The sequence below is a fragment of the Leptodactylus fuscus genome, chromosome 6 (assembly GCF_031893055.1).
Source record: "Leptodactylus fuscus isolate aLepFus1 chromosome 6, aLepFus1.hap2, whole genome shotgun sequence".
Classification (NCBI taxonomy): domain Eukaryota; kingdom Metazoa; phylum Chordata; class Amphibia; order Anura; family Leptodactylidae; genus Leptodactylus; species Leptodactylus fuscus.
Genome location: NC_134270.1, coordinates 106631332 through 106655281, shown reverse-complemented (window position 1 = coordinate 106655281; position 23950 = coordinate 106631332). Strand labels below are relative to the sequence as shown.

Here is a 23950-nt window from a genome sequence, read left to right as displayed (position 1 = left end):
TCTTTATCAGGTTAGTAAACTTCTGCATGTAAAGTTTCAAGATGTAGAGAAGTTCAACTGATAAAATCTTAAATTGCTGAAAATCTTCAAGATCTCTAGCTAATGTCAGTGAATGAAGCTGAAAACTAGTCCTGGGAATGAGAACTTTGTGTTGCTGTTGGATTCCGGGGAGGATAATCTAGACTGAATCCAAGTGTAACAAACCAACTGAAGTAGAACATCTGTACCAGATTTTAGCATTTCCATGTAAATAAGATTGTTCCCTTTCACTGACAGAAATTGGAGATGCTGAATTAAAAAGGAAAAAAGTATGAGTGACTAGCCTCTGCCCGCAACTTCGTCAGCATGTTGTTGGCAACAATGATCCACCTATATTCAGCAAATTGCTGCTGTTGATGGTTCGCTTGCTCTGTCATTTTGGCAGCTCTCATGCTGTCCTGCTGCTGAACTCGTTCCTTGTGCTGTGCCCGTGATTGTTCTGGCATCTCAGCAGCTTGCTGGGACACCATATGATGAATGTGTTGTTGCCGTTGATGCTCCGCTTGAGAATTCTGGCTTCCTTCATAGCTCTCAGATCAGATGATATGCAAATGCATGTACACAATGTACTGAGGGTTAGCTGTGTGTTTACATAGAGATAACAGACCTGGCTTTAGCAGAACCTGAGATAGGGTTCATTCACACAGAAGAAAATGGTGAGGAATTTGTAGTGGAATTTCAGCACTGAATAAAAAATAGCTCCCATTGACTTCAATGGGTTCCCTTTTTTTGCCAGCAGGGTTTTTTTTTTTTTTTTTTTCAGCGCTGAAATTCCACACCAAATTCCTTGCCATCTTCCTCTGTGTTAATGGACCCTTAATCTGCTGCAAGAGCAGTTTAATATAGTATATGAACATAAATTCATAAGTTGTGAAGCAATGTCATTTACCAGGATGAAAAGTAGCCTGTTAATCAATCTATCTGTGCCAAATTTCATCTAAATCCATTCAGCCGTTTTTGCCCGACTGAGTAACAAACATCCAAACTTTCACATTTATAACCAGTAGGACTAACAATGAACAAGTTTAGTTACATAAAAAGTGTAAAACTTCTATTCTATTGTGTACCGGTCATGGCATAGGTAAAAGGGTAACAACCCTAACTACGTTGCAGAAACAGTGTTTTGAGGGGTTTTTGGTTTTACTAAGGTTTTTTGAGCCAAAGTCAGGAGAATGGAAATGTCGTCTTATGTTTTCAATTTCCTTTTCAAGCTACTCCTTAGCCACTTTGGCTCCAAAAAAAACCAGCAAAATTGCAACAAATAAAACAGCTTCTGCAACGTGGAGCCTTAAATCACAGACCTGTCACCCAGATTTCCACCGACTTTGGAATATTTACTAATCTATTAGAGATGCTTTCTACGGTTTTTCTTGTCGTCCTTTACTTTATGAAGTCAGTTTCTTTACTGCAAACTGTTATAAAATGAATGGAGAACCTCTTACCTAGAAGAAGGGCTGCATTTATATTAGGAGATCTCTTGGAGTAACTCTACCTTCTCCTTCTCACAGGTGCCTTTGAAGCCTCCTATTCACTGCTGCAGCCTTGTCACCTATGACTCCTGGACAATGGGCTGGTCTCCTTCCAGTCTCTGCATTCATGACACTGGCCTGTTCTAATATATTTATATTAATATTTTCTGGGTATTATAGAGTGGGATGTTAATATGATGCTGTGGGATGTTTTGCAATAAAGTATATAATATTTTATAAAACTAGTGCCCTGTGGTTGCTCTCACCAGAAGAATGGTGCCATAAATTCTAAGAAATGTGACTTAAGAGGTCTTGACAGTTGGGGTCCCTCCAAAGTGGGGGTGGGTTATACACTGCCCCACTATTTGGATTCTATTCAATGCAAGTTTAATTGCACTAGTGGCTTTTGCACTGTCCTCTGCATCATTGGTGGCACAAAGCCTAGGATTATGGACTTGTTGCTCCAAATGTAAGCGACAGATGTTACAACTCCTATGCCCCATGCAGATAAGGTGGTAGGTGATAGGTGCTGCAGAATCTGTACATGACCACAAGGTGGCAGTGTTGTCTCAACTAGTTTGTCATTTGACCAGTGTGCTAAGTGTATTCTACCTAAAACACTTGTCTTTGACAAGGATTTAACATGATTTTATAAACCAAATGTGTTTACCTGTACATAATTCCAGTTTAGAGCACACAGATGCAGTCCCTTTACAACCAATCAGACCCCATAGAGTGTGGATCAACTGGACAAAGATCACCATGTATTCTTAGATATACGTATAGGATTATAACTTGGTAGAATTGCATATGTACTGTGGCAAAAGTTGCATATGTATACATAAAACTGCACTGTTTGGGGCCACACTGTGGCTCAGTGGTTAGCACTGCAGCGTTGGAGTCCTGGTGTTCAAATCCCACCAAGGGCAAAAAAAACATCTGCAAGGAGTTTGTATGTTCTCCCCGTGTTTGCATGGACTTCCATCCCGTATTCCAAACAAGACATACTGATAGGGAAAAATGTACATTGTGAGCTCTGTGTGGGGCCCACAATCTACATAAAAAAAAAAAAAACTGCACTGTTGCCAGGTAAAGCATGGGACACATAAAGCAGCTTAAGAATCTGATAGTGGGTGAGTTTCATCTTTAGACAGAGGCCCCATGTTGTGTTAATACAATAATTCCCCTCGAGCTAAAGCTAGGAGAGGATTGAGCAGAAGGGAAGTATAAGAACTTCCTATATATATTTTCCATTCCATTTGTAGCCATTCTTGGCTTTGGCTCAAACTGCAGCAACAGCTGTGGGGCCTCGGCCTTAAATTCTAGTACAGGGTGAAAAAATATAAACTGCAGGTATTGGTCATCCAAAGGCAGTGATGGCAATAAAATTAAGACCACAACTGGATGTCAGTTTAATTAAATAAAATCCTGCTTTCTGGGAGATAACAGGTTAATTAGATATTGAGACAAAGTAAAAATCTAGAAAAAAAATCTGGATACCTAAAACATAGCTGGGCACTGACCACTTGGTCTCGTTTGTCCCATTCCAACATTGGTAATATTCTGTGGCCTTACTGGGAAGTCCTTGTCAGTCATGTCCAATCCTAGAATTGCAGGATGAGTGGGAGCAAATATCACAGATGAACAAGTCTTGAACTCCTTTCTAGGATGGCACAAGCCATTACCAGGCGGTACCAATGTCATCAGTAGTCCTAATGATCCACTACCCTGGTCACGTGCAGCATTACCAAGTAACCAGGCAGAAGTCTTTTGGCTCCATGAGGCATTTCCCTTAGTTGGGTGGTACCTCATGCATTATGTTGCAGGTCACTGTGGCACTTGTGTCCTATAGACAGGTGATGACTGAATCTCTGCTTCCTGGGCATGGGCACAGTAGGATCTCATTTACGACGGCCTGGAGAGAGTGGGGGGGAAAAAAAGATGTCAGCGGGAAATGGGTCACAAATCGACCAGGTACTGCTATATTGTTCATGGGACAAAGTCTTATTTATGCATATATGTGGCATTTTTATCGTTATATTCTTGTATGTAGGGAACAGGATTATAGTAATGTCCATAGATGAACATTATAGCCTTGTATGTAAGGGTAGGCATCCTAGTACTAAGTGGCATACCACTGATAGTTGTGGCAGGAAATCTTGCATATTGTTTTATTATCTGGATTGTTTGCTTGTAATGACACTAAAGTCCCTCTACACACTCACACAATGAAGTCATTGTTTCACTTATCTCTTCCATATGTTATAAATTACGAGGGTGGGCTTCTCTGCTCCTAGACTTTATCTATTTTATCCTGCTGTGTCATCCCGGTCTCCAACTGAGGACATCACCAGGCCATAAGTACTCTGCTTTCCAGGGACTCAAATGTGACTTATACTGTACATGCCCATGATCCTACTCCTCTAATTCTAGGTTTCTATTCAAGGAGTCTGAGCATGGATAGCACAGTTTACACCAGATTACACTTGAGGTTGCATGGAGCCCAGATATTGCTATGTGCAGGAGTCCTGATCTCTGTATTTAGCGCCTCCCTCACTAACATTCTATTGCCCACATAAGCCAGTGGGACAGGCTGGGTAATTAATCTGTATTGGAGTCCCTCCAACTCTTCCCTGCTGGCAGACGGAGTAAAGGATAGGTTAGTAGGCTTTCAACATTTCCAATTCTCTTGTTCTCAGGTGGCTTACTCCCCTCTCACTTTGGAGAACTCATGCATGCTTGATCAGGTAGAACAGCTGTTGGCCAAACAAGCACTTAAGTGACACCTGTCTAATATGTATGGCAGAAGGAGATATGTCATGGTGTTCCTACCAATCATTTCCATTTGTCAAGACTGTGATGGCACACCTTAACATGGCAGCAATGATACCAGCCATTTATCAAACTTCCCAGAGGAAAATTACATGATCAATATTTAATCTCCTGCTCAGAATGATTTAATAAAGCCTTTAGAAAGTGTCATCGCTCTCCAGAAAGGACTGCATTAACTCATATTCACCAGTGTGCCATGGCTACATATGTACTAATCCAGAGCTGCACTTAGTACTCTGCTGGTGGAGTCATATATTATATCACTTTTCTTGTACTAATCCTGAGTTAGGCCGGGGCCAGAACCGCCGTGCTAAAGCGCTGTGGGAACAATTGTGGCGTGAATACATAGTGGTTCTTCCCACAGCACTGTTACAATTATATCTATGGGAAAGCCGCCAGCGTTTCTGTAGATATAATTGACATGCTGTGACTGTTTTGGAAATTGCAGCGTATCTGCTCTGCGACTTTTTTTTTTTTTTTTTTTTTCCCCCCCCATGAATCCCATTCACTTTACAAGTACTGTACAACGCCACAATTTATCCCGCAGCATTACTACTGCAGCGTTTCTGGCCCATAGGGCTGTGGCCTTAAAGAGCTGTTCTGTTCTGCTTGTGGAGGTATGTATTAAACTGGTATAGCTGAAAAACTGTGGAAAAGACCGTCCCGGAAACTTATCAGGTTTTCACAGTCCGCAGATTTTTCCGCTGGAGACTTTCTTTATTATACCCATAAGGAAAATACTAGTGTTTCCATAGGTATAACTGACATGCTGTGATTTACAAAAACGTGACCGTCTTTGAAATTGCAGGAGGGGGTGTAGATGCCCATTATGGTACCTCATGTTGATTGGGCTACAGGAGAGTGAAGTTCTTATTTAGCTCTAACATCCTAGCATTTGTAGCATATACTACAGCCTGGCAAGTGGCTGTAACATACGTAAAGCTTTGTCCCTTATGCGTCGTTGATGTTCCTTGTTCACAATTCAGTATTAACTCGCTATTAGCATCTGACTAGACTGCCATAGGTGTGATGCTCATAAGATCATAGCGCGGGGTCAGTGCACACGTCTTCTGCCTCTCGTTGGCTTATACTTACAGGTAACTCTGCTTGAACAGCAGGTGATTGGATTTTTCATTGACATGGTAGAGAGGAAATGGATCAAATCCACCAATGAAATCAACTGAAAGAAATAAATGCTCAAAATAAAAGAAAAACCAATGGAAATGAACATGCAGGGTTTTTTGGGGGATGAAAAGAAAGGCAGGAATGGACTGATGACAGAGGAGGTGCTAAATCAGTAAGGAAAAATGCAAGGCATGCATGAAGAGGGGTAACGGCTATGGCAGATGCCATCAATTGATGGATGACAAAGGGGAGGAGATGGGCCCCAGAGTAGCAGCTTAAGCTCCTAGGTGGCTATAGATTTCTCCTATAAACTACACAGGTTCTTTAAGATATTCTTATAGTGGGGAACTAGAGGGGGCATAAGGTGGCAATAGGGTGGAGTGGTTGATCCAGGGCATATCCTACCACTCACAGCCATCTCAGTCAATCATACAATTAACAGCATGAAGATCCACAGAATTTAAGGACTTCTTAACTGTCTCCCTGGAGAGGGGAAGGACCTACATGTAAGCAGTCTATTATCTACAATGGTCAAATGGCCTCAGTGATAGAAGTGTAATATTGAAATAAAGTGCAGGAAATGTACTTCATCTAAACCAGAAAAGTGATACCTAGTACTGTGCAAAAGTGTTAGGCAGTTGTGGAAAAAAATGCTGCATACAATGAATCCTTCCAATCCAATCCTTTAGAGTCGGTCTGAGATTACATGAATAGAGAGAAGGATTGGAGCAAGCCTATGTCCATAGAAGATCTGTGCTTCGTTCTCCCTGCCAAGTGTTTTTTTTTTTTTAGTAACGTGTTCTGGGTTACCTAGAAGAACTGATGGAAGGCAAAGGGCGCTCACACTGAATATACTGATGTGATTTAGATTTCTCTTTTGTTCATTCACTTTGCATTTTCTTACTTGATAAAAATAAACTGTTTCCACTTCTACTTTTGGAAGCATTCTTATGTTACCACATTTTTTTTTTTTTCATACCTGCTTTCATAAAACATTTTGCACAATAGATCTGGCACACGCATCATATTTGAACAAAAAAAAAAAAAAATGTCATTTTGTCAATTTCCTGACTCCTGCACCATTATTGTGTCAAGGGAGGCCAGGGTAGGGATGCCTTGGGCAGTCAGTAGAACTTACTGTAATTAATACCAGGAGCCTGGCAGAAATTATGCCAGAAATCTATGCCGATCTGTACCAGAATTATTAAGAGGCCAGAGCCAGAAGCATATAAAATATTAAGACTCCCCCCCTGCCAATTAGTGCTAGGCTTTGCGCCTCCATGAGTAGGTGGTGAAGTGGAAAGGTATACACCGATTTTTAAAGCACCCATTAGCACACTTCTAAATAGATGTCCTGAATGGGTCTGCCCTAGTGAAAAATGTCCCTTTAGAATCTTATGCTTGTGTACAGTTAGACTGGTAACATTGCAGTTCTGGGAATACAAATCACATCTGCACAAGATATTAGATGAGGAAACTCTGTCACTGTCAGCCCTTAATGATGCTGTGCTGTCTGGCACTGGCAGGGGGTGCAGAGTCAATAGAGGTTTGTGCCTACAACACTGCTGACTTCTCTTTGTGGGGATCAGTATTGATAGGACATGTCAGAATAAGGAAGAGAAAGATGGAATAGTTGCAGAGGATGTTTATTAACTGGATGTCTACACACTCAATGACATGGAATGGTTAACAGCTTGTGACACCCAACTGACCTAGATTCCTCCTAATGATCAGTCCCAGCATTAGGAGAGGCAGCAGAGTGCACTTGGTAGGAGTCTAGACAGCAGGTAGGAATGACCTGAGAAGTGAAGTGCCAGGATTTCAGAAAGCCTGCAATATGGCAGCTATCTCCACTGTATTACACTTGTTATATTCTTGGACATAGGAGGCAGTATTATAGTTGTTATATTTAAGTACACAGTGGGAATTTGTATTATAGTTGGATGCACTATTATAGTAGTTATATTTGTGTACATGGGATAGTGTTATAGTAGTTATTGCTGTACATAGGGGGCAATACTGTAGAAGTTATGTTCTTATACATCGTGGCTCCCAGACAAGCAGTGATGTCCCCCAGGGGCCCCCTGACAAGTAGTGATGTCCCCCAGGGACCCCTAGACAAGTAGTGATGCCCCCCAGGCACGTAATAATGTTTCCCGGTGACCCCCCTGGCAACTAACAATGTCCCCCAAAGGCCCCACACTGTAGTTGTGCTAAATAAATAAACATGCACACACTGGGTTGGTAGTACCAAACTGATTGGCTAGTAACACATGGAAAGGTACCCCTGAAAAACTTGCTAAAACATAACTTTTAATGATCCAAATAAAATTGTCGTTCCCCCCTAAACATTTAGATAAAACAACAAACAACAATAGGAAGGGACTGTGTGTTCTCACAGACTCCCAACCCTATGTTTAAGACAGAATAACAAATGAGGAGAGGGTGGGAGTGTCCCTAATTGCTTCTGTGTATTTGCCTGTGATATCTCACTGGCGATATCTTAACACCAGAACTCAAACGAGACCCCCACTCCGTTTCCCCTCTGACACTCACTGTGGTATCTATGCGGTCCTAACCTGTATAGCAATGGTCGGTCAGGTATTTAGTGGTAATAGCAGGGATATATTAACAACCCCAATAAATATTTTATGGGTTGTATCCACCAATGTTCTATACCACCTATAGCCTACAAACCCCTACTGAGAGCTTTCTATTGTGCACCCCTCATTTGATGGGAGCTCACCAATACTGGGGAGAGGGCTATCGGGCTGCATATGTTAAGTGAAAACAGCCCCGGCATAAGTCACAGCCAAGGGCTTCACACTAGATACTATAGTCTATCCCTCTACGCGTTTCGTCTATGACTCCTCAGGAGAGTGATATCTAAATTGTAATAGAGCGCCAAAAATAATAAATTGCGGTTAAAACCACAAGAACTGCAGCCCTGATGGTGGGCTGCAGTATAGAAGCGAGTCTGACGCTGACTGCTGTCTTAGCCGTGTTGATAAAGCCAGAGATCGGGTCATCGCTCCTCCCCCTCAAGACCCGCCCATCACCAGCCAACCTTCCAGGATAGTACCGGTCGGACAACGTCATGGTGGGCGCGGCCGGGGTGGAGTCTCGTTTGTTTGCGCAATCGCCGTACCAGTCTGCAAAGAGAAACAACGTAGCGAATCTCCGAACAGGTAAGTGTAGCAAATGGTAAGTGTCTCGTCAAAATAGACTGCGGATCGATGCAACTATAATCATAGGGGCTACAATTACAGTGTATCTAAAGCCACGCTAATGGTCCGCACCAACGGTCCCTAAAGTATCCATGACACGGACATTCAGTGGTGATTAGATGATCATATCTTAACCACTCGCATATTATAAACATAAATGCAGTCACTTTTAACATCATCTCATCATACACAGGTACAAGTCAGGAGCGATCTACTGTGAGTTATCATTGCCATATACTTCGACTATTACGCAACGGATAATCATACGTTGACTCCTATTGTTTTATTCACAATCTTGCACACGCTGGTCATTGATTATTTATGGATACAAAATATGCCTATTGCTGCGGCATTGTGGGTACCAGGAACCTGTTCATATTATTCCAAATATGTTTCCCCATCCACCGTGTATGGGGGGGCCCCTAATCATATTCATGACGTATGGGTTATCATCCTCATCTATATCCAGTACGTGCAGCATATGGTCACTACAAGAATCGCTGTATATAATTGTTTAGATATACATCCAGCATTTCAGTTTTTGATTCTCGTACCCTACATTGTTCACGTACATGGTAGCTGGTTAAAGATGTCAGTCCGTCTGTTCTTACATGAATAGAGATAGAAATACAGGTGTATGTCTCCCTAGTCCCACTATCGATCGATACTATACTCGATGACGATGTTGATCGTTGTTTGCTGACATCGCCATAATACCTATCTTGCAGCTACCCATAAGCCCTTTATTGTATATTACTTATGTGTGGGGAACCCAGAATTAGAGCTCCCCATCACCTCGCTACTCCATATTTACAGTGCAAGGTAACCCTATCTACGGTAATAGTCGTATGGCCCTAATCCATTTGAGTACCCGACTTTTTTATGATGCCCCTATCCAATGAATATCCTGGTTGTCTCCATAGGGACACACCACCAATCACCTACACTACAAAAAAGGGAGAAAAGAAATGTTGTCGTTTAGGCCCTTAGGTCTAACACAATTGAACCTAAAAATCCACTGCGCCTCCTTGCGCAGAATCATTCTGTCCCAGTCACCCCTTCTCTCATCTTTATGGATACATTCCATCCCTTGAAATTTGAGACAAAACACATCCCCTCCATGGGCATGGCGGACATGGTTCACCACAGGTGTATCAGTGCCCCTCACCACATCTCCCACATGTTCGAGGATGCGTCTCCGAAATTGTCTTTTCGTCTTGCCCACATAGTTTAATTTGCATGGACATGTGATGACATAGACGACACCCTCCGTATAGCAGGAGATAAATTGATTAGTGGTATATCTCTTGCCCGTGGCGCACGCTAGCACCTCACGACCCCTCCTGATATAGCCACAGGCCCTGCATGAGCCACATTTATGTGTACCCGGTGTTAATTCGGGAGTTAGCCATGTAGATCTCTTGTCTGGCTCAAGGTGGCTCCACATAAGTAAGTCCCCTAAATTACGGCCCCTTCTGTATGTCACTGATGCTGTTGGTGGAATCACCCTTTGAATATCAGGGTCTTGGAGCAATATCCCCCAATATTACTCACCATGACGTTGTCCGACCGGTACTATCCTGGAAGGTTGGCTGGTGATGGGCGGGTCTTGAGGGGGAGGAGCGATGACCCGATCTCGGGCTTTATCAACACGGCTAAGACAGCAGTCAGCGTCGGACTCGCTTCTATACTGCAGCCCACCATCAGGGCTACAGTTCTTGTGGTTTTAACCGCAATTTATTATTTTTGGCGCTCTATTACAATTTAGATATCACTCTCCTGAGGAGTCATAGACGAAACGCGTAGAGGGATAGACTATAGTATCTAGTGTGAAGCCCTTGGCTGTGACTTATGCCGGGGCTGTTTTCACTTAACATATGCAGCCCGATAGCCCTCTCCCCAGTATTGGTGAGCTCCCATCAAATGAGGGGTGCACAATAGAAAGCTCTCAGTAGGGGTTTGTAGGCTATAGGTGGTATAGAACATTGGTGGATACAACCCATAAAATATTTATTGGGGTTGTTAATATATCCCTGCTATTACCACTAAATACCTGACCGACCATTGCTATACAGGTTAGGACCGCATAGATACCACAGTGAGTGTCAGAGGGGAAACGGAGTGGGGTCTCGTTTGAGTTCTGGTGTTAAGATATCGCCAGTGAGATATCACAGGCAAATACACAGAAGCAATTAGGGACACTCCCACCCTCTCCTCATTTGTTATTCTGTCTTAAACATAGGGTTGGGAGTCTGTGAGAACACACAGTCCCTTCCTATTGTTGTTTGTTGTTTTATCTAAATGTTTAGGGGGGAACGACAATTTTATTTGGATCATTAAAAGTTATGTTTTAGCAAGTTTTTCAGGGGTACCTTTCCATGTGTTACTAAATAAATAAACAAACAAATAACCACCACTTTCCCATCCTGGATCCCCAGAGCTCTGTGATCCCCCTCCTCTGCAGATTGATGCAGCTGGCCTTCATCAGGCATAATTGGCTGATGCCCGAGTAAGGGTAAGTTCACACAGAGTTTTTTGGTCAGGGTTTTGAGGCCGTAATCGCCTCAAAACCCTGATCAAAAAGACAGCTCCCATTGAAATCACTGGGAGCCGCTCAGGAGCTTTTTCCGGGAGCCGTTTCTTCCGTCTCCCAGAAAAAAGCAGCGAGATGCTCATTCTTTGAGTCGCCTCGCGATTCAGCCTGAAGAAACTCCACCCTCTGGACTAGGCTCATTCATTGGGCCCAATCCGGAGCAGAGTGTGTGGCTGGATGCCAGTGCAGTGCACTGGCTTTCAGTCGCGGCGACCCGTTTTTTGGATCGGAACCTGAGGCGGCCTCCACCTCAGGTTCCGATCCAAAAAACTCTGTGTGAACTTACCCTAATAGAGCAGGAGTTCATGCTGATCATCATTTCTATTTGACTACATCTGTGTCCTAAGGATTAACACACCAGATTGTCGTAGCACGCCTGGGGAGTATCCACGGCACCCCGATTGGGAATCACTGGTCTATGGTAAATTCACACAGCTATGTTTATGCCCATGAAAATGGACAAATAATAGATGTGTGAATAGATCCCAAAGACATTGAAATTTAAAGGGGCTCTATCATTGGGAAAAGTCATTTTTAGCTAATCACATCCTTGCAGAGCCTTTAGAAAGGTTATTCCACCCCTACCTTTAGTATGTAGATTGCCTCAGTGGTTTTTGAATAAGTCAGTTTTAATTCATATGCTAATTAGACTGGTGCACGATGCATCATGCACCCTCTTTGCTATTGTTTCCTATGGTGTATACAGCACAGGCTGCTGATGATGATGATGACTCAGCCTCCTGTTTGCACACACACACAGGAGATAATAGCAGAGAAGAGTGCTGCTAGGAACTTCCTGTGCTTGCTGGAAGCTCATTAGCATATGAATAAAAATGGACTTATTTAGAAACCACTGAGGCAATTTCCGTACTAAAGGTAGGTGTGGAATAGCATTTCTAAAGACTATGAAATGATGTGATTAGTTAAAAATGACTTTTCCCAATGATAGAGCCCCTTTTATAAGAAAACATGCTTTTCCAAAAACAAGCATTACACTATTTTTCACTGTTGTGTGAATAAGGCCTTACAGTGGCTACTGCTGGGGAGGAGGTTAAACTGCAGCTGTGGGGTCTTTGGTGCACTTTTGACCAGGTCACCATCTGCAGGCAGTTTGCATGTTCTAATTGTATCTGAATGAATCTCCCTTGGGTTTTCCTGCTCCTCCTGCTCTCTATCAACAGACTACCACATTCATTGACTTTCCATGAAATGAAGGCAATACAATGACATGTTCTACAAAGAAACAGGCTGATATGCATGATGCTACTAAAGGATATGTAGGATAATAATTATTTAGAGGGAGTCTGCCCGGTCCAAAATGCGTTCCAAGCCAATAATAGTGGCGCACACTTTACAATGGGAATTGAAACCTACATCTTTTGAAAGATCTGCTGGAGCCTGACCTGCTTTTTCTGCTAGCAGAAAAAGGACCCCATTGAAGTCAATGGGAGGCTTTTTTTCCATTTCATCCACCATGACGGCTACACAAGGAGGTTAACCTCTGACCCGCTGTAGGGACAGGAACTGAGAGACTTGTTAAATACACCACTCCCACCATCATTCACCATTGTTTCCTGTCCCTACACAGGGTCGGGATGAGAGGCTCTCCTCCGTCTGGGGGATAGGTAAGTATTACCACCGTCTGGCCCTCGGTCGTAGTCAAAGGCGCCTGCCTCCCTGGGCCATTAAGGACATGGGGTATCGCTCCGGCCTGCCCCGGGTGGAAAACTCCCCCCTTCCAGCGGTTCGTTATGGCTAATGCAGGGGGTAGAGTGGATGCCGGCTCCGGCCAGCACAGGGGAGGAACGGCCAACCTAGGCGTACTGGCGTTCCAGGATGTGACATAGCCGGGCACAGTGGCGTGCGTCCCAGCTTCCTGGGAGGCTGAGGAGACAGGATCAAGGTGGTCGCCTACCCGGAAACTACCTACTCCTGGAGAAAGGATGTAAATTTATTAAATTAAATTTGTGGGTACAAAAATAAAGGTCATAAGGCTTCCAAAACTACCATTGCAGGGGGATTAATGTGACAATCCTGCAGGCTTTCCTGTTAAGGAATCTACCCGAGCCAGGGAACATCAAAGCTCATTCAACTGGGGCAGCTTCCTCCTCTTAGGATGAAAGACGGGAGGCTTCCCTAGAGCAGATATGCAGGGCTCCCACTTGAGCTAGTTCGCTGACCTTTGCTAAACACTACAGGTTAGGTTCGGTAAGTGATTTAGCCTTTGGACGTAAGGTCCTTTCGGCAGGTAATCTCGCCCTAGGAGTTGTAATCTGGTATATCTCCTTGTGTAGCCGTCATGGTGGATGAAATGGAAAACCGGAGTTAGAACTTACCGGTAACTCTATTTCCATGAAATCCACCATGACGGCGTCTAATTACCCTCCCTAGTTAATATCTTTATGTAAGACAGCATACTGCAGTTTATATTTCGCACCTTTCCTTTGTAATTTGGTAAACACTGGTGAATGGTGGTGGGAGTGGTGTATTTAACAAGTCTCTCAGTTCCTGTCCCTACAGCGGGTCAGAGGTCAACCTCCTTGTGTAGCCGTCATGGTGGATTTCATGTAAATAGAGTTACCGGTAAGTTCTAACTCACTAAGTTCTACAGTTAAACAAGGCCCATATAGACTCTGCTTGTATGACAGCTATCTGTAAGTAAATTTCACAAATCAGGCTCCTGCAGATCTTTAAAAAGATGTAGGTTTCAATTCCCTGTCTAAAAAATCCCTATAAAGAGCTGCAGTCAAAACATATTTGCCATCTCATATTTCAATATTAATCAGATTTTTTTTTTTTTAGAATCCCTTTTCAATGGTTTTGAGGAACTTGGTCAACAGGAAGAGGAGGTAATGAAAATAAAGTTAACAAAAGTATACATGAAAAGCTAGAATGTAAGTGGAAGGAGGTAAGGTGTTAGTTTAGTGGGAAGTCAGAGGCGGGTGATATAGTATAACAAATATCTTGAGTTCTCTCCTGTTACGCATTGATGGAGGCCATACTGTTCTGTCCACAATGAATCTACCTGCACGTACAGCTGATTTCAATGACAGGTATCACTTTCACTCATAGTCCTGTGGAAAATAATTATGTATAAGGATATACTCACAGCTATCCTCCTCTTCTGTGAACACACTGGTCACATAACAGGCATACACAAAGCCAAGGAGCTGCAAAAGAGCACAAGACACATTTATCATGAAGAAGAGACTAGGGGCAGCCATGCTACACTTCTGGAGCAACATTTCAACACTGGAATCATTTACTATCTCATCTATACCGGTTTTCTGTTGTAGATGAATGTGGCACCATGTACCAAAATCACACCAAATTTATCATCCATTATTCTACACCTCAGTCCCCACTTTCTGTGAATGTGGATGGGGATGCCTCAGCCTGACATATTATATACTAGCTGGTACCCGCGACTTCGTCTGCGGTGATTGTAGAAGTGGGTATATACAGGCGTGGGTAAGGTTTTCGTAGTGTGTATAAGGTATGGGATATGAAATGTAACTTTGTATCTTGTTTTTGCTGTAATTCAGAGAATACGTGAGACTTTTGTGTTGAAGTTAATTTGTATTTGAGCCACTATATGGTGTTGTGAGAAACTGTACATAGTGACTTTGGGACAGAGGTATTTGAAGTTAACCCTTTCCCGCCGATGGCATTTTTTGATTTTCGTTTTTGACTCCCCTCCTTCTAAACCCCATAACTTTTTTATTTCTCCGCTCCCAGAGCCATATGAGGTCTTAATTTTTGCGGGACAAATTTTTCTTCATGATGCCACCATTAATTATTCTATATAATGTACTGGGAAGCAGGGAAAAAAATTCAGAATGGGGTGGATTTGAAGAAAAAATGCATTTCTGCGACTTTCTTACGGGCTTTGGTTTTATGGCGTTCACTGTGCAACCAAAATGACATGTCCCCTATATTCTGTGTTTCGTTACGATTCCGGGGATACCAAATTTATATCATTTTATTTACATTTTGACCCCTTAAAAAAAATCCAAAACTGTGTTAAAAAATTATTTTTTTAAAAGTCGCCATATTCTGACAGCCGTAACTTTTTTATACTTGTGTGTACGGGGATGTATAGGGCGTCTTTTTTTGCGGGACCGGGTGTACTTTGTACTTCTACCATTTTCGGGAAATGTTATTGCTTTGATCACTTTTTATTCAAATTTTTATCAGAATCAAAACAGTGAAAAAATGGCGGTTTGGCACTTTTGACCATTTTTCCCGCTACGGTGTTTACCGAACAGGAAAAATATTTGTGTAGCTTTGTAGAGCGGGCGATTTCGGACGTGGGGATACCTAACATGTATGTGTTTCACAGTTTTTAACTACTTTTATATGTGTTCTAGGGAAAGGGGGGGGGATTTGAATTTTTAATCCTTTTTATTTATTTTTTTATATTTTTTTTACTTTTTTTAAACTTTTTTTTTTGCATTCATTAGACCGCCTAGGGGTATTGACATGGGTGGGCGGTGTCGCGGATTGTCAGAGCGGTGGGGGTCGGCAAACATGGCTGCTCCGGAGCGTTAAAGAGGTAACCTCCTGGAGTATCGTTAAGGTGAGGGGCAAAGTGGTAAAGTATATGTATATGTGATTGTGTGGGGTTAGGGGCGAGGCTGTAGAGGGCAATATGAATTTTGGGGCTTGCTATGGTCCAAAGTGTGTGAGATTGCAGAGATGGTGGTGTGAGTTTGGGTTTTGTGGGGGTCCTGGCACAAACATATGTGCGCTATTGTGATGAAAAGTAGCCTATTGTTTAATTGGGTGTATTAATTATGTTTGTGGAAAATTTCAGCCAAATCGGTGGAGCGGTTTTTCCGTGATTGAGGAACAAACATCCGAACATGCAAACATCCAAACACACAAACTCACAAACTTTCACATTTATAATATTAATAGGATTATTATAGCATAGCTCCCTTAAGATCAATGTCCGATTCTTTTGGGGTGTGATTCATTTAGGGGTGTCCGCTTTCCTTAAAGAAGAGTCTAGTGCCTCTGTGCTGCTGTATTCTGTTTACTTTTTTTACATGTATAGCTGCCTAAATACTATTTTTAATGAACTGCAACTCTGGTTTATTTTTGGAGTAGGGCTTATAATTCAAGCATATTTCAGAAAAATCACGCAAGGCTAGGGCGCCTCAGTTTCCGGACCAAAAAACGGCTATGCTCTAGGGTCTCCTGAGTATAATAGTGCTTCGTGGGTGACAAACCCTAAACTTTTGGAAAATCTGCGTGGGGGACAAAAGGAAGAGGGTAATGTGCTATGTAGGAGTCAGTAAAGAGGACCATATACTGTGTGGTGGTGGTGGTGGGGGGGGTCAGTAAAGGGGGCATTATGCTGTGTGTGGGTTAAATAAGGAGAGTGGATGGGTGTGGGGGAAGGGGGGAACTTTTCAACAGGTAGCCTAAGGAAGCAGGGAGGCTAGGTTCACTCCTGACTGCTAAAGTGGAGATCTAGAAAACCATGAGAAATTGATAAACAATGTAATTGTTTAATTCAGACTATTTGTCTGATATTAGACAACCCCTTTAACAATCTAATATGAATCTGAACGTAACTTCTGGTATAGAATGTTATTCCAGGTAAATGTTTACTAATCCCTTCAATTTAACCATGACTGAAAATTCCCTACAATATATTTTCTTCCTTGCGATGTCAGTAGATGAAACCCATATGTTGTAATTAGAAGAAGTGGGCACCATGGCAGAAATATGCAGGGAAGATCTGCTCTAGCAGCAGGAATTCCTGACCTGCACAGCTGGATGTGAAGATGACAAGGGATCGGCCTAGGAATGTTGTGGAGTTAGGAGGTGTCAGGGATGGGAGTGAGTGGGAGTCTTCTGCAGTCTAACACACATACTATACATGAAAGGTCACAAGCACCAGGGGTTGTTTGCAGTGCAATATACAGAGCAGGACTTCCATTGCAGTAATAAAGAAAGGCAAACAAGACTTGTCTGGACCTCATCTTTGTAAAAGTTAGTACTCATCATTCTTCTCACTATTTGTCTATAGCAATGATAGATCTGTAACTAAATCAGTGGTTCTTAACCGGGGTTCGATCGAACCCTAGGCCCTATGCACGGTTCATTTTGTGTACCAGTAAAAAACATATACCTATGTCTTGAATTTGGAAAAAAAATCATATTTGATTTACTACTAAAGAAGGGTTCGGTGAATGTGTATATGAAACTGGTGGGTTCAGTACCTCAAACAAGGTTAAGAATCACTACCTTAAATAAAGGATTATCCCAAGTTTCACACTGATGGTATATCCTTGGGTATAGGACATATGTTACTGTTACTTTAAAAAACACTTTTAGGCCGGGGCCCCATGGACCAGAATCTCCGCGATTTGCCCGCAGCGGAGATGCTGCGGGAAAAATCGCGGCGTTGCACAGTGCAGGCAAAGTGGATGGGATTCATGCAAATCCCATCCCCACTTTGCGGAAAAGATCCCAGCGCAGACACGCTGCGATTTGCAAAGCCGTTGCGTCTTTGCAAATCGCAGCATGTCAATTATATCTATGGAAACGCCAGCAGCTTTCCCGTAGATATAATGTTAAGAGAAAGTCCGCAGAGGAAAGCTCTGTGAACTTTCTCTTAAAAGTGCTGCGGAAAGAACCGCAATGCGTTAACGCAGCAATTCTTCCTGCAGCGCTTTAGTGCTGCGGATATGGCCCGTAGGGCCTTAGCCTTAGGCTATTGCTCCTTGTGGAAAAGCTGCGTTTTTTTTTTTTTTGTTGCAGATTTTGCTGCGGTTTATGGAGCTAAAACCAGGAGTAGGTTGATCAGGAGGAAGAGGTATAAGTGGTTCTCTTGTAGCTCCCATTCCTTTTGTAGCCACTCCTAGGTTTGGCTCAAAAATACACAACAAAATGCTTAGCCTTCCTTCAAACCTAGTTTTTTTGTGATGTAAGAAAGCAAAAATATATTGTACTTTTTACAAGTGGTTTTGGGAGATATTTTTGCTATACTTTTAATAGCTGCTGTGCTTAGTATTGCCGCTTTACACTACTCCATTTGAAAGTACTGAATGACTCTTTTAATGCAATGACCACAGCCAGACTACATGAAGTTTATGAAGGGTTAAACTAGAAGGTGCACTTTGGTGCATGCAATTATTAATTGTACAGTTTCTGAGAATCAAATATTGAAGTGTTTATCCTGGGCTTCCGGGTTCACGATTTATGCACAACATATATATCTCTGTAGTGATCATGAACAAATTTACAGTCATTAATGTCACTCATTTATCAATGTGATACTGATTTGGGGCTCATTTATAATGATAGAAAACATCTTCTGCAGTATATGCTAGAGCTGTCACTGTCATGTCTGGAAACTGCTCTATTATCACCCATGGAAAACTGACCCCCTTTATGGATAAGCCCTATAATCTGTATGACCAGCAGTAACATTAGCATGGCTGCTGTTGATACGAATGACATTTGGTAGGGTCCTCATTTGTTCCCATTTATTATTCAGCATGCCAGCCCAGGGCGGGGTCCTGAGCAGAGTGGCAGCCATCTGACACACAAAGGCGAGGAGGAGGGGAGGAACAGCAGCTATAGGAAAGGGGACATTCTAGGTCATTAATTTGTGAATAATTCATTAGGGTGCCTTGCGATCATACATAACAGACTTGGGATAGAGAGATGTGAATGAAAATGTCTAATGCCTACAAGCGACACAAGAGGGACTGAGTAGTAAATGAAATGCACTGAAATTCCTATAATTCACTAGTTGATAATCTGACATATGTTTCTGGTACAACACTGAAATGTAATGTGGAATCTCATAAAAGCGGAAGGTAATTTTCAACAGCAATCCCGAAAAATCTGATTTCCCAGTATCAGGTTCCATGGAGGTAGAATGAAATAAAGTTTTACTATATATGTAATTCTCCATACTGGATTTTCAGTGGTTATTATTGAGTTAGTTATAGAGTCTCTAGGTACTATGAGGGGAACCAAGGAGCTTGAAGTAAAATAAATGGGCAGTTTAGAGGTGTGATGGGATAAGTAATATGTATACCATAGTGTTATTCCATGTTATACAGCCAGGGGGAGTCCTAGTTCTTATTAGAATCAGGCCCCAAGAGCTCCATGATATACAGTATGCCTATGGCACTCTAGGCTAGGGGCTAAAGTGTTTACATATGGCGGCTCAAGTAATTGTTAGTTTAGCAATAGCAATTCCAGTAACAACACATTGCTTCTGTTATAGGTGGTGTGGGTTAGTTTGAGGGGTGGGGGGCTAATATTTTAATCCATCGTTTATGATGGACATTGGCAACTCCCAATGGCACTGATGAGGAGAAGCGAAGGGGTTATCATCTAGATTCTCATTGATCCTGCAGGCTCAATAAATTTTACAGCCGGGAACAATGGCGTATTTATGGGATCCCTCTCCCCCCACTTCTCTGTCCAATATACTGCTGATATTCTGTTCAGAACTAGGAATCTCAGGACAAATTCAGCTATAGATCCTGCTTAGATAGAATAGAGTATTATACCTATGCTGCAGTGCAGGCAACTGTGATTTTAAAAGTTATATCCCGAATTGTCTGGAAAAGCTGCATATGTTATCAAAAAGAAAAAGAGCCATACCGCCAGCAGTATCTGGGTGGCACTGTGTAACACTTCAATGTACTGGTATTCTATGGCACATCCAACTACTGATACATAAGAGTGGCTTTCCAACCCAGGCATGCCGGTAACCGGAGACTCTTTTCTCACACATCCTGGACCATGTTCACTCCACCAAGACTGATGCTGAGACACGTGAAATGTGAGTAGGTCACTGTCCTACAAATAGGTAAAAAAAAAAATAGCCATGTTAATAAAGTAAAGGTAGAACAACATGTCAAAGTTTTAGTTTGCTTCTTGTTTCTTTTACTACAAAAGATTCTGGAAAAACACAGCTTGTGAATATATTCTATTTAGGGTAATGTTTCATTTCTAAGGGCTAGTTCACACGTAAATTATGTGTGGCTTATTTTGGTCTGGAAAAAAACTGCTTCCTAATTAGGAAGCGGCTTTTGGACCTTGCCAAATTTTTGGTAAAACCGCTTCAAAAAACGTCAGGCAGTTTTCCCCTCCCCTAAAGTGAATGGCCACAAAAAAAAAGCCTCGTGGATTCGGTCACTTTTTTTTTTTGCAAAAAAAAAGCTAGGCGTTTTCTGCCTCCCATTCACTTCTATTGCCTTTCCTCAGGCGGAAAATGCTTGAAGAAAGGTCATGTCGCTTTTTTTTTCTGCTAGCAGAAAAATAAAAAGCTAGCAGTCTACATAGACCACCATTGTATGGAGCCGGATTTTGAGGCGAAATACGCCGTCAAAATCAGCCTCCATAGCCCCATGTGAACTAGCCCTAACCCTTCATCACATGTAGGTCATGTCATGTAGTGTATGTCAATGAGAGCTACCCTGAATTTGTCTTTGGAATGTATGGACAGGATAGTTGACCTGTTAGTGGAGGGATAGGCAACATTTGGCACTCCAGTTGTTGTAAAACTACAACTCCCAGCATGCATACTTGGTCTGCTGTTGTTGGAACTCCCATGGAAGTAAATGGAGCATGTTGGGAGTTGTTGTTTCACAGCATCTTGGGTCCTGAGGGTTGCTGATCCCTCTGTTAGTGAATAGTGTGAGATGGTGAGTTGCAGTTCCCTACTAGTCCTTCAAGGCACAGATTTCAAAAGACACAGAGGGAAATATTAAATTTGTCATAACCAGCCAAAGTACAAATTATAATGCCGCCAGAGCTAGCCACAGTGGCAAGTAGAGAGCTACAGTCATGCCAGTGCCACCAGAGTACTCCATATAACAACCATAGTCTCCCTAGGACTAGCCACTGTTTCCTTATCACAGAATCCTTAGTCGGCTGCAGTGCATCCACAGTTTCCCTGGTCAGCCACCTATACCAGTGTATGGTTCGCCTTTTGTCACCATGTACACCACAGTTATTAAGTCAATAAGGATGGAACTTCATGTATGTCTAACAACTTGTGTTAAGAAATGTCCTGCAAACTGAAGAAGCTCCTGAGGACCCTAGAAGCTTCTTGGACTTCTTGGCCCAGGCACAGTATGTGCAGGGAAAGGCATGTCTAGTGACAGCTGTGGAAATACTGGCATTCCAGGAGCAGCAGATGGGGAAGACTGGCAGAAGGGGCATGTGCCTGGATGGATGAGAGTCCTACATCCTTCCTGATCAAGCTTGTAATAGATGCTAAAGTGTTACCTTCTTCCAATAAGTTCTTTATATTCTCTAGATTATTGATTGTTCGAAGACACATATATGATGTATAATGATATTATGCTATCATCGTACCATTATAGTGTACTGTTCCATCTGAAGCATCTACACATTTCTCTAGATTCAAGACCCAAAGTATCCATTCATGGCTCCCACACCCAATCTGTCTATCCCAATGGCTCAAATTTGGGGATGGCTTGGACCTTCTCTCACAATTTGATCAAGGTGCGCACCTAATTTTCACAATTTTAAATATATAAGTACACACATGGATTTTATGTTATCGTAATATCATTATATTATATATAAAAATCACTTGTTCTCATAGCTTACAGAGAAATATACATTCCGTTTCAACCTGCAAGCGAAAATTACAAGGTTTGGTAAATATTATTCCATCACGTTTGATATTTTATTAATGTCAAAAATGTAAATTTAAATAAAATTCTTCAGGGGTTGTCTGAGTGGTGCAATTGTACTTGTATGCGACAATGTTTTCTTGTGGCTGGGCCTAGGGATTCTGGGTTGGTTCTGTCCCCCGATACACTCCACTTCCTCCCTTCTCTCCTATGCACACAGGTAGGTTATTTGTGCTATGACTACTATAATAAAGCCAGCCCTCATAGCAAAGGTAACTAGGAGAGGAGGGAGGGGAAACCAGGGTTCTAGTTCCAATTACGTGACCTGGGGTCGTACCCAGCCTGGAACCCCATAGTTTGGCATCAAGAAAACAAGGGTGCAGGCAAGTACAATTACAATTCCTGGACATCCACTTTAAGAATGGACTCTTTTTAGATGAGGGCATTGCAAGGATGTCAATCCAGTGGTTAACTAAAGTATATCCACTAACTCTGATGCAAAGCGACAATGAAAGGTCTAGAAGAAGAGGGGTAAACACTCCTAATATTTTAGTAACAGGGCAGTCAGGACTGCAGGGAACTGTGTTCTATGACCTCTGCCTACTGTGCTGAATGACTGGGGTAAGGGGCATAGGTGGAAAGCTTACATGGTACCGTACTTATACTGTACACTGATAGAACAGTACCATCTAAGTCAGTCACTGTCCGCATGAAGGGGCCTAATTTGGTAACACTTCGGTTTACATTGAGTATACATAAAAACTGAATCATAAGTGAGGTTACAGAGCACCATATATATTAATAGTGCAGCTTACCTTAGACAGATCTCCTACTTCCATGTAGAAACATATAAGAAAAACATTCCAGGTAACCCACACGGTGGCCCAGATGGCATACTAACAGAGGAAGAGCAATAGGAAAGTTATATAACTGGCAATGGAAAATCTGACTTAGAAAAATACATATGCTATGTGACATAAAACTTGCAGGACGCTGTAGATGTATCTCCAGTTCTGTCTATGTTATTGAAGAAGCTGAGCTAAGACATGTGACTCAGCTCTTTATAATCCTCTTTTACTACTGAATGGCCAAAGGAAAATAAAGTTCTTATTCTACTGATGACAGGAAAGCTGCTTTACATGCAACGTGAATGCAGTGTGGGCCTATTATACATTTAGGGAGCAAGTCAGGTCACAACTCCACGTAATAGATGTATGACAAGCTGGGTAGAAAAATATTGCTATAAAAATGTCCCCTATGTACAAAAATATAACTACTATACTGTAATCCTGCCCCTATAGACAAACATTTAAGTACTATAATACTGCCCCTATATGTAAGAATATAATATTTGCACCAGTTTTCTGATGGCCGATGACCCAGCCTCCAGCATGCTCTCTTTTCAGAAAGTGGTGAGGGCAGTGTAAAGATGTCAAACCCAAGGTCTGCAATGTTTTAATACCACAAAATCTCCCACAATTAAATCATGCGGCATATGATACAAAGACAAAAAGGTGGTGGTCCTATACTCATGGCTTACCATATAAAAGATATAGGTAATGAGAGTACAACATATAGATCTACATATCAAGAAATTAAAAAGAAGTTCCGTAGAACAGCATCATTCCTGCACACAAAAGTAAACTAAATAAAGATAACATATCAGTTGTATTCATATTTATGTATATAACTATATGGAAGAATATGACTACTATAATACTGTTTCTATGTACACAAATAAAACTACTATAATAATGTCTCTATATGCAAGAATGCAACTTCTATGTACTGTAATACAGGCCCAATGTAAGAAAATATTCTTGTACATAGGTGTCAGTATTATAAAAGTTTTAATGGCTACAATACTGCCTCTATGTAAAGTCATGAGAAAAACAAAGTACATCGTTTTTAATTCTATGGTTTTATGTATCAAGTAATAATAACACAATAAAATATATTAGAAGGTTTTAGAACTAGATAAATACAACCTCCAATGACTCTAATCAAATGCCATTGATTATC

General features: G+C 41.9%; 1 protein-coding gene across 2 annotated transcripts in view; it reads right to left on the bottom strand.

Moving 5' to 3' along the window:
* Window positions 1–2996: 2996 nt before the first annotated feature.
* NKAIN4 (sodium/potassium transporting ATPase interacting 4) overlaps window positions 2997–23950 on the bottom strand; it is a 44881-nt gene continuing 23927 nt past the window's right edge. The window contains exons 3-7 of one of the 2 annotated variants that reach the window (XM_075278632.1): window positions 22744–22824; window positions 19923–20120; window positions 14395–14455; window positions 5436–5520; window positions 2997–3423 (exon numbers count right to left, since the gene is read on the bottom strand). In XM_075278632.1, coding sequence (XP_075134733.1) covers window positions 3414–3423; window positions 5436–5520; window positions 14395–14455; window positions 19923–20120; window positions 22744–22824 — 435 coding nt within the window. In that variant the 3' untranslated portion in view covers window positions 2997–3413. The remainder of the gene's footprint in view (window positions 3424–5435; window positions 5521–14394; window positions 14456–19922; window positions 20121–22743; window positions 22825–23950) is intronic. The other variant, XM_075278634.1, reaches the window with a different exon arrangement.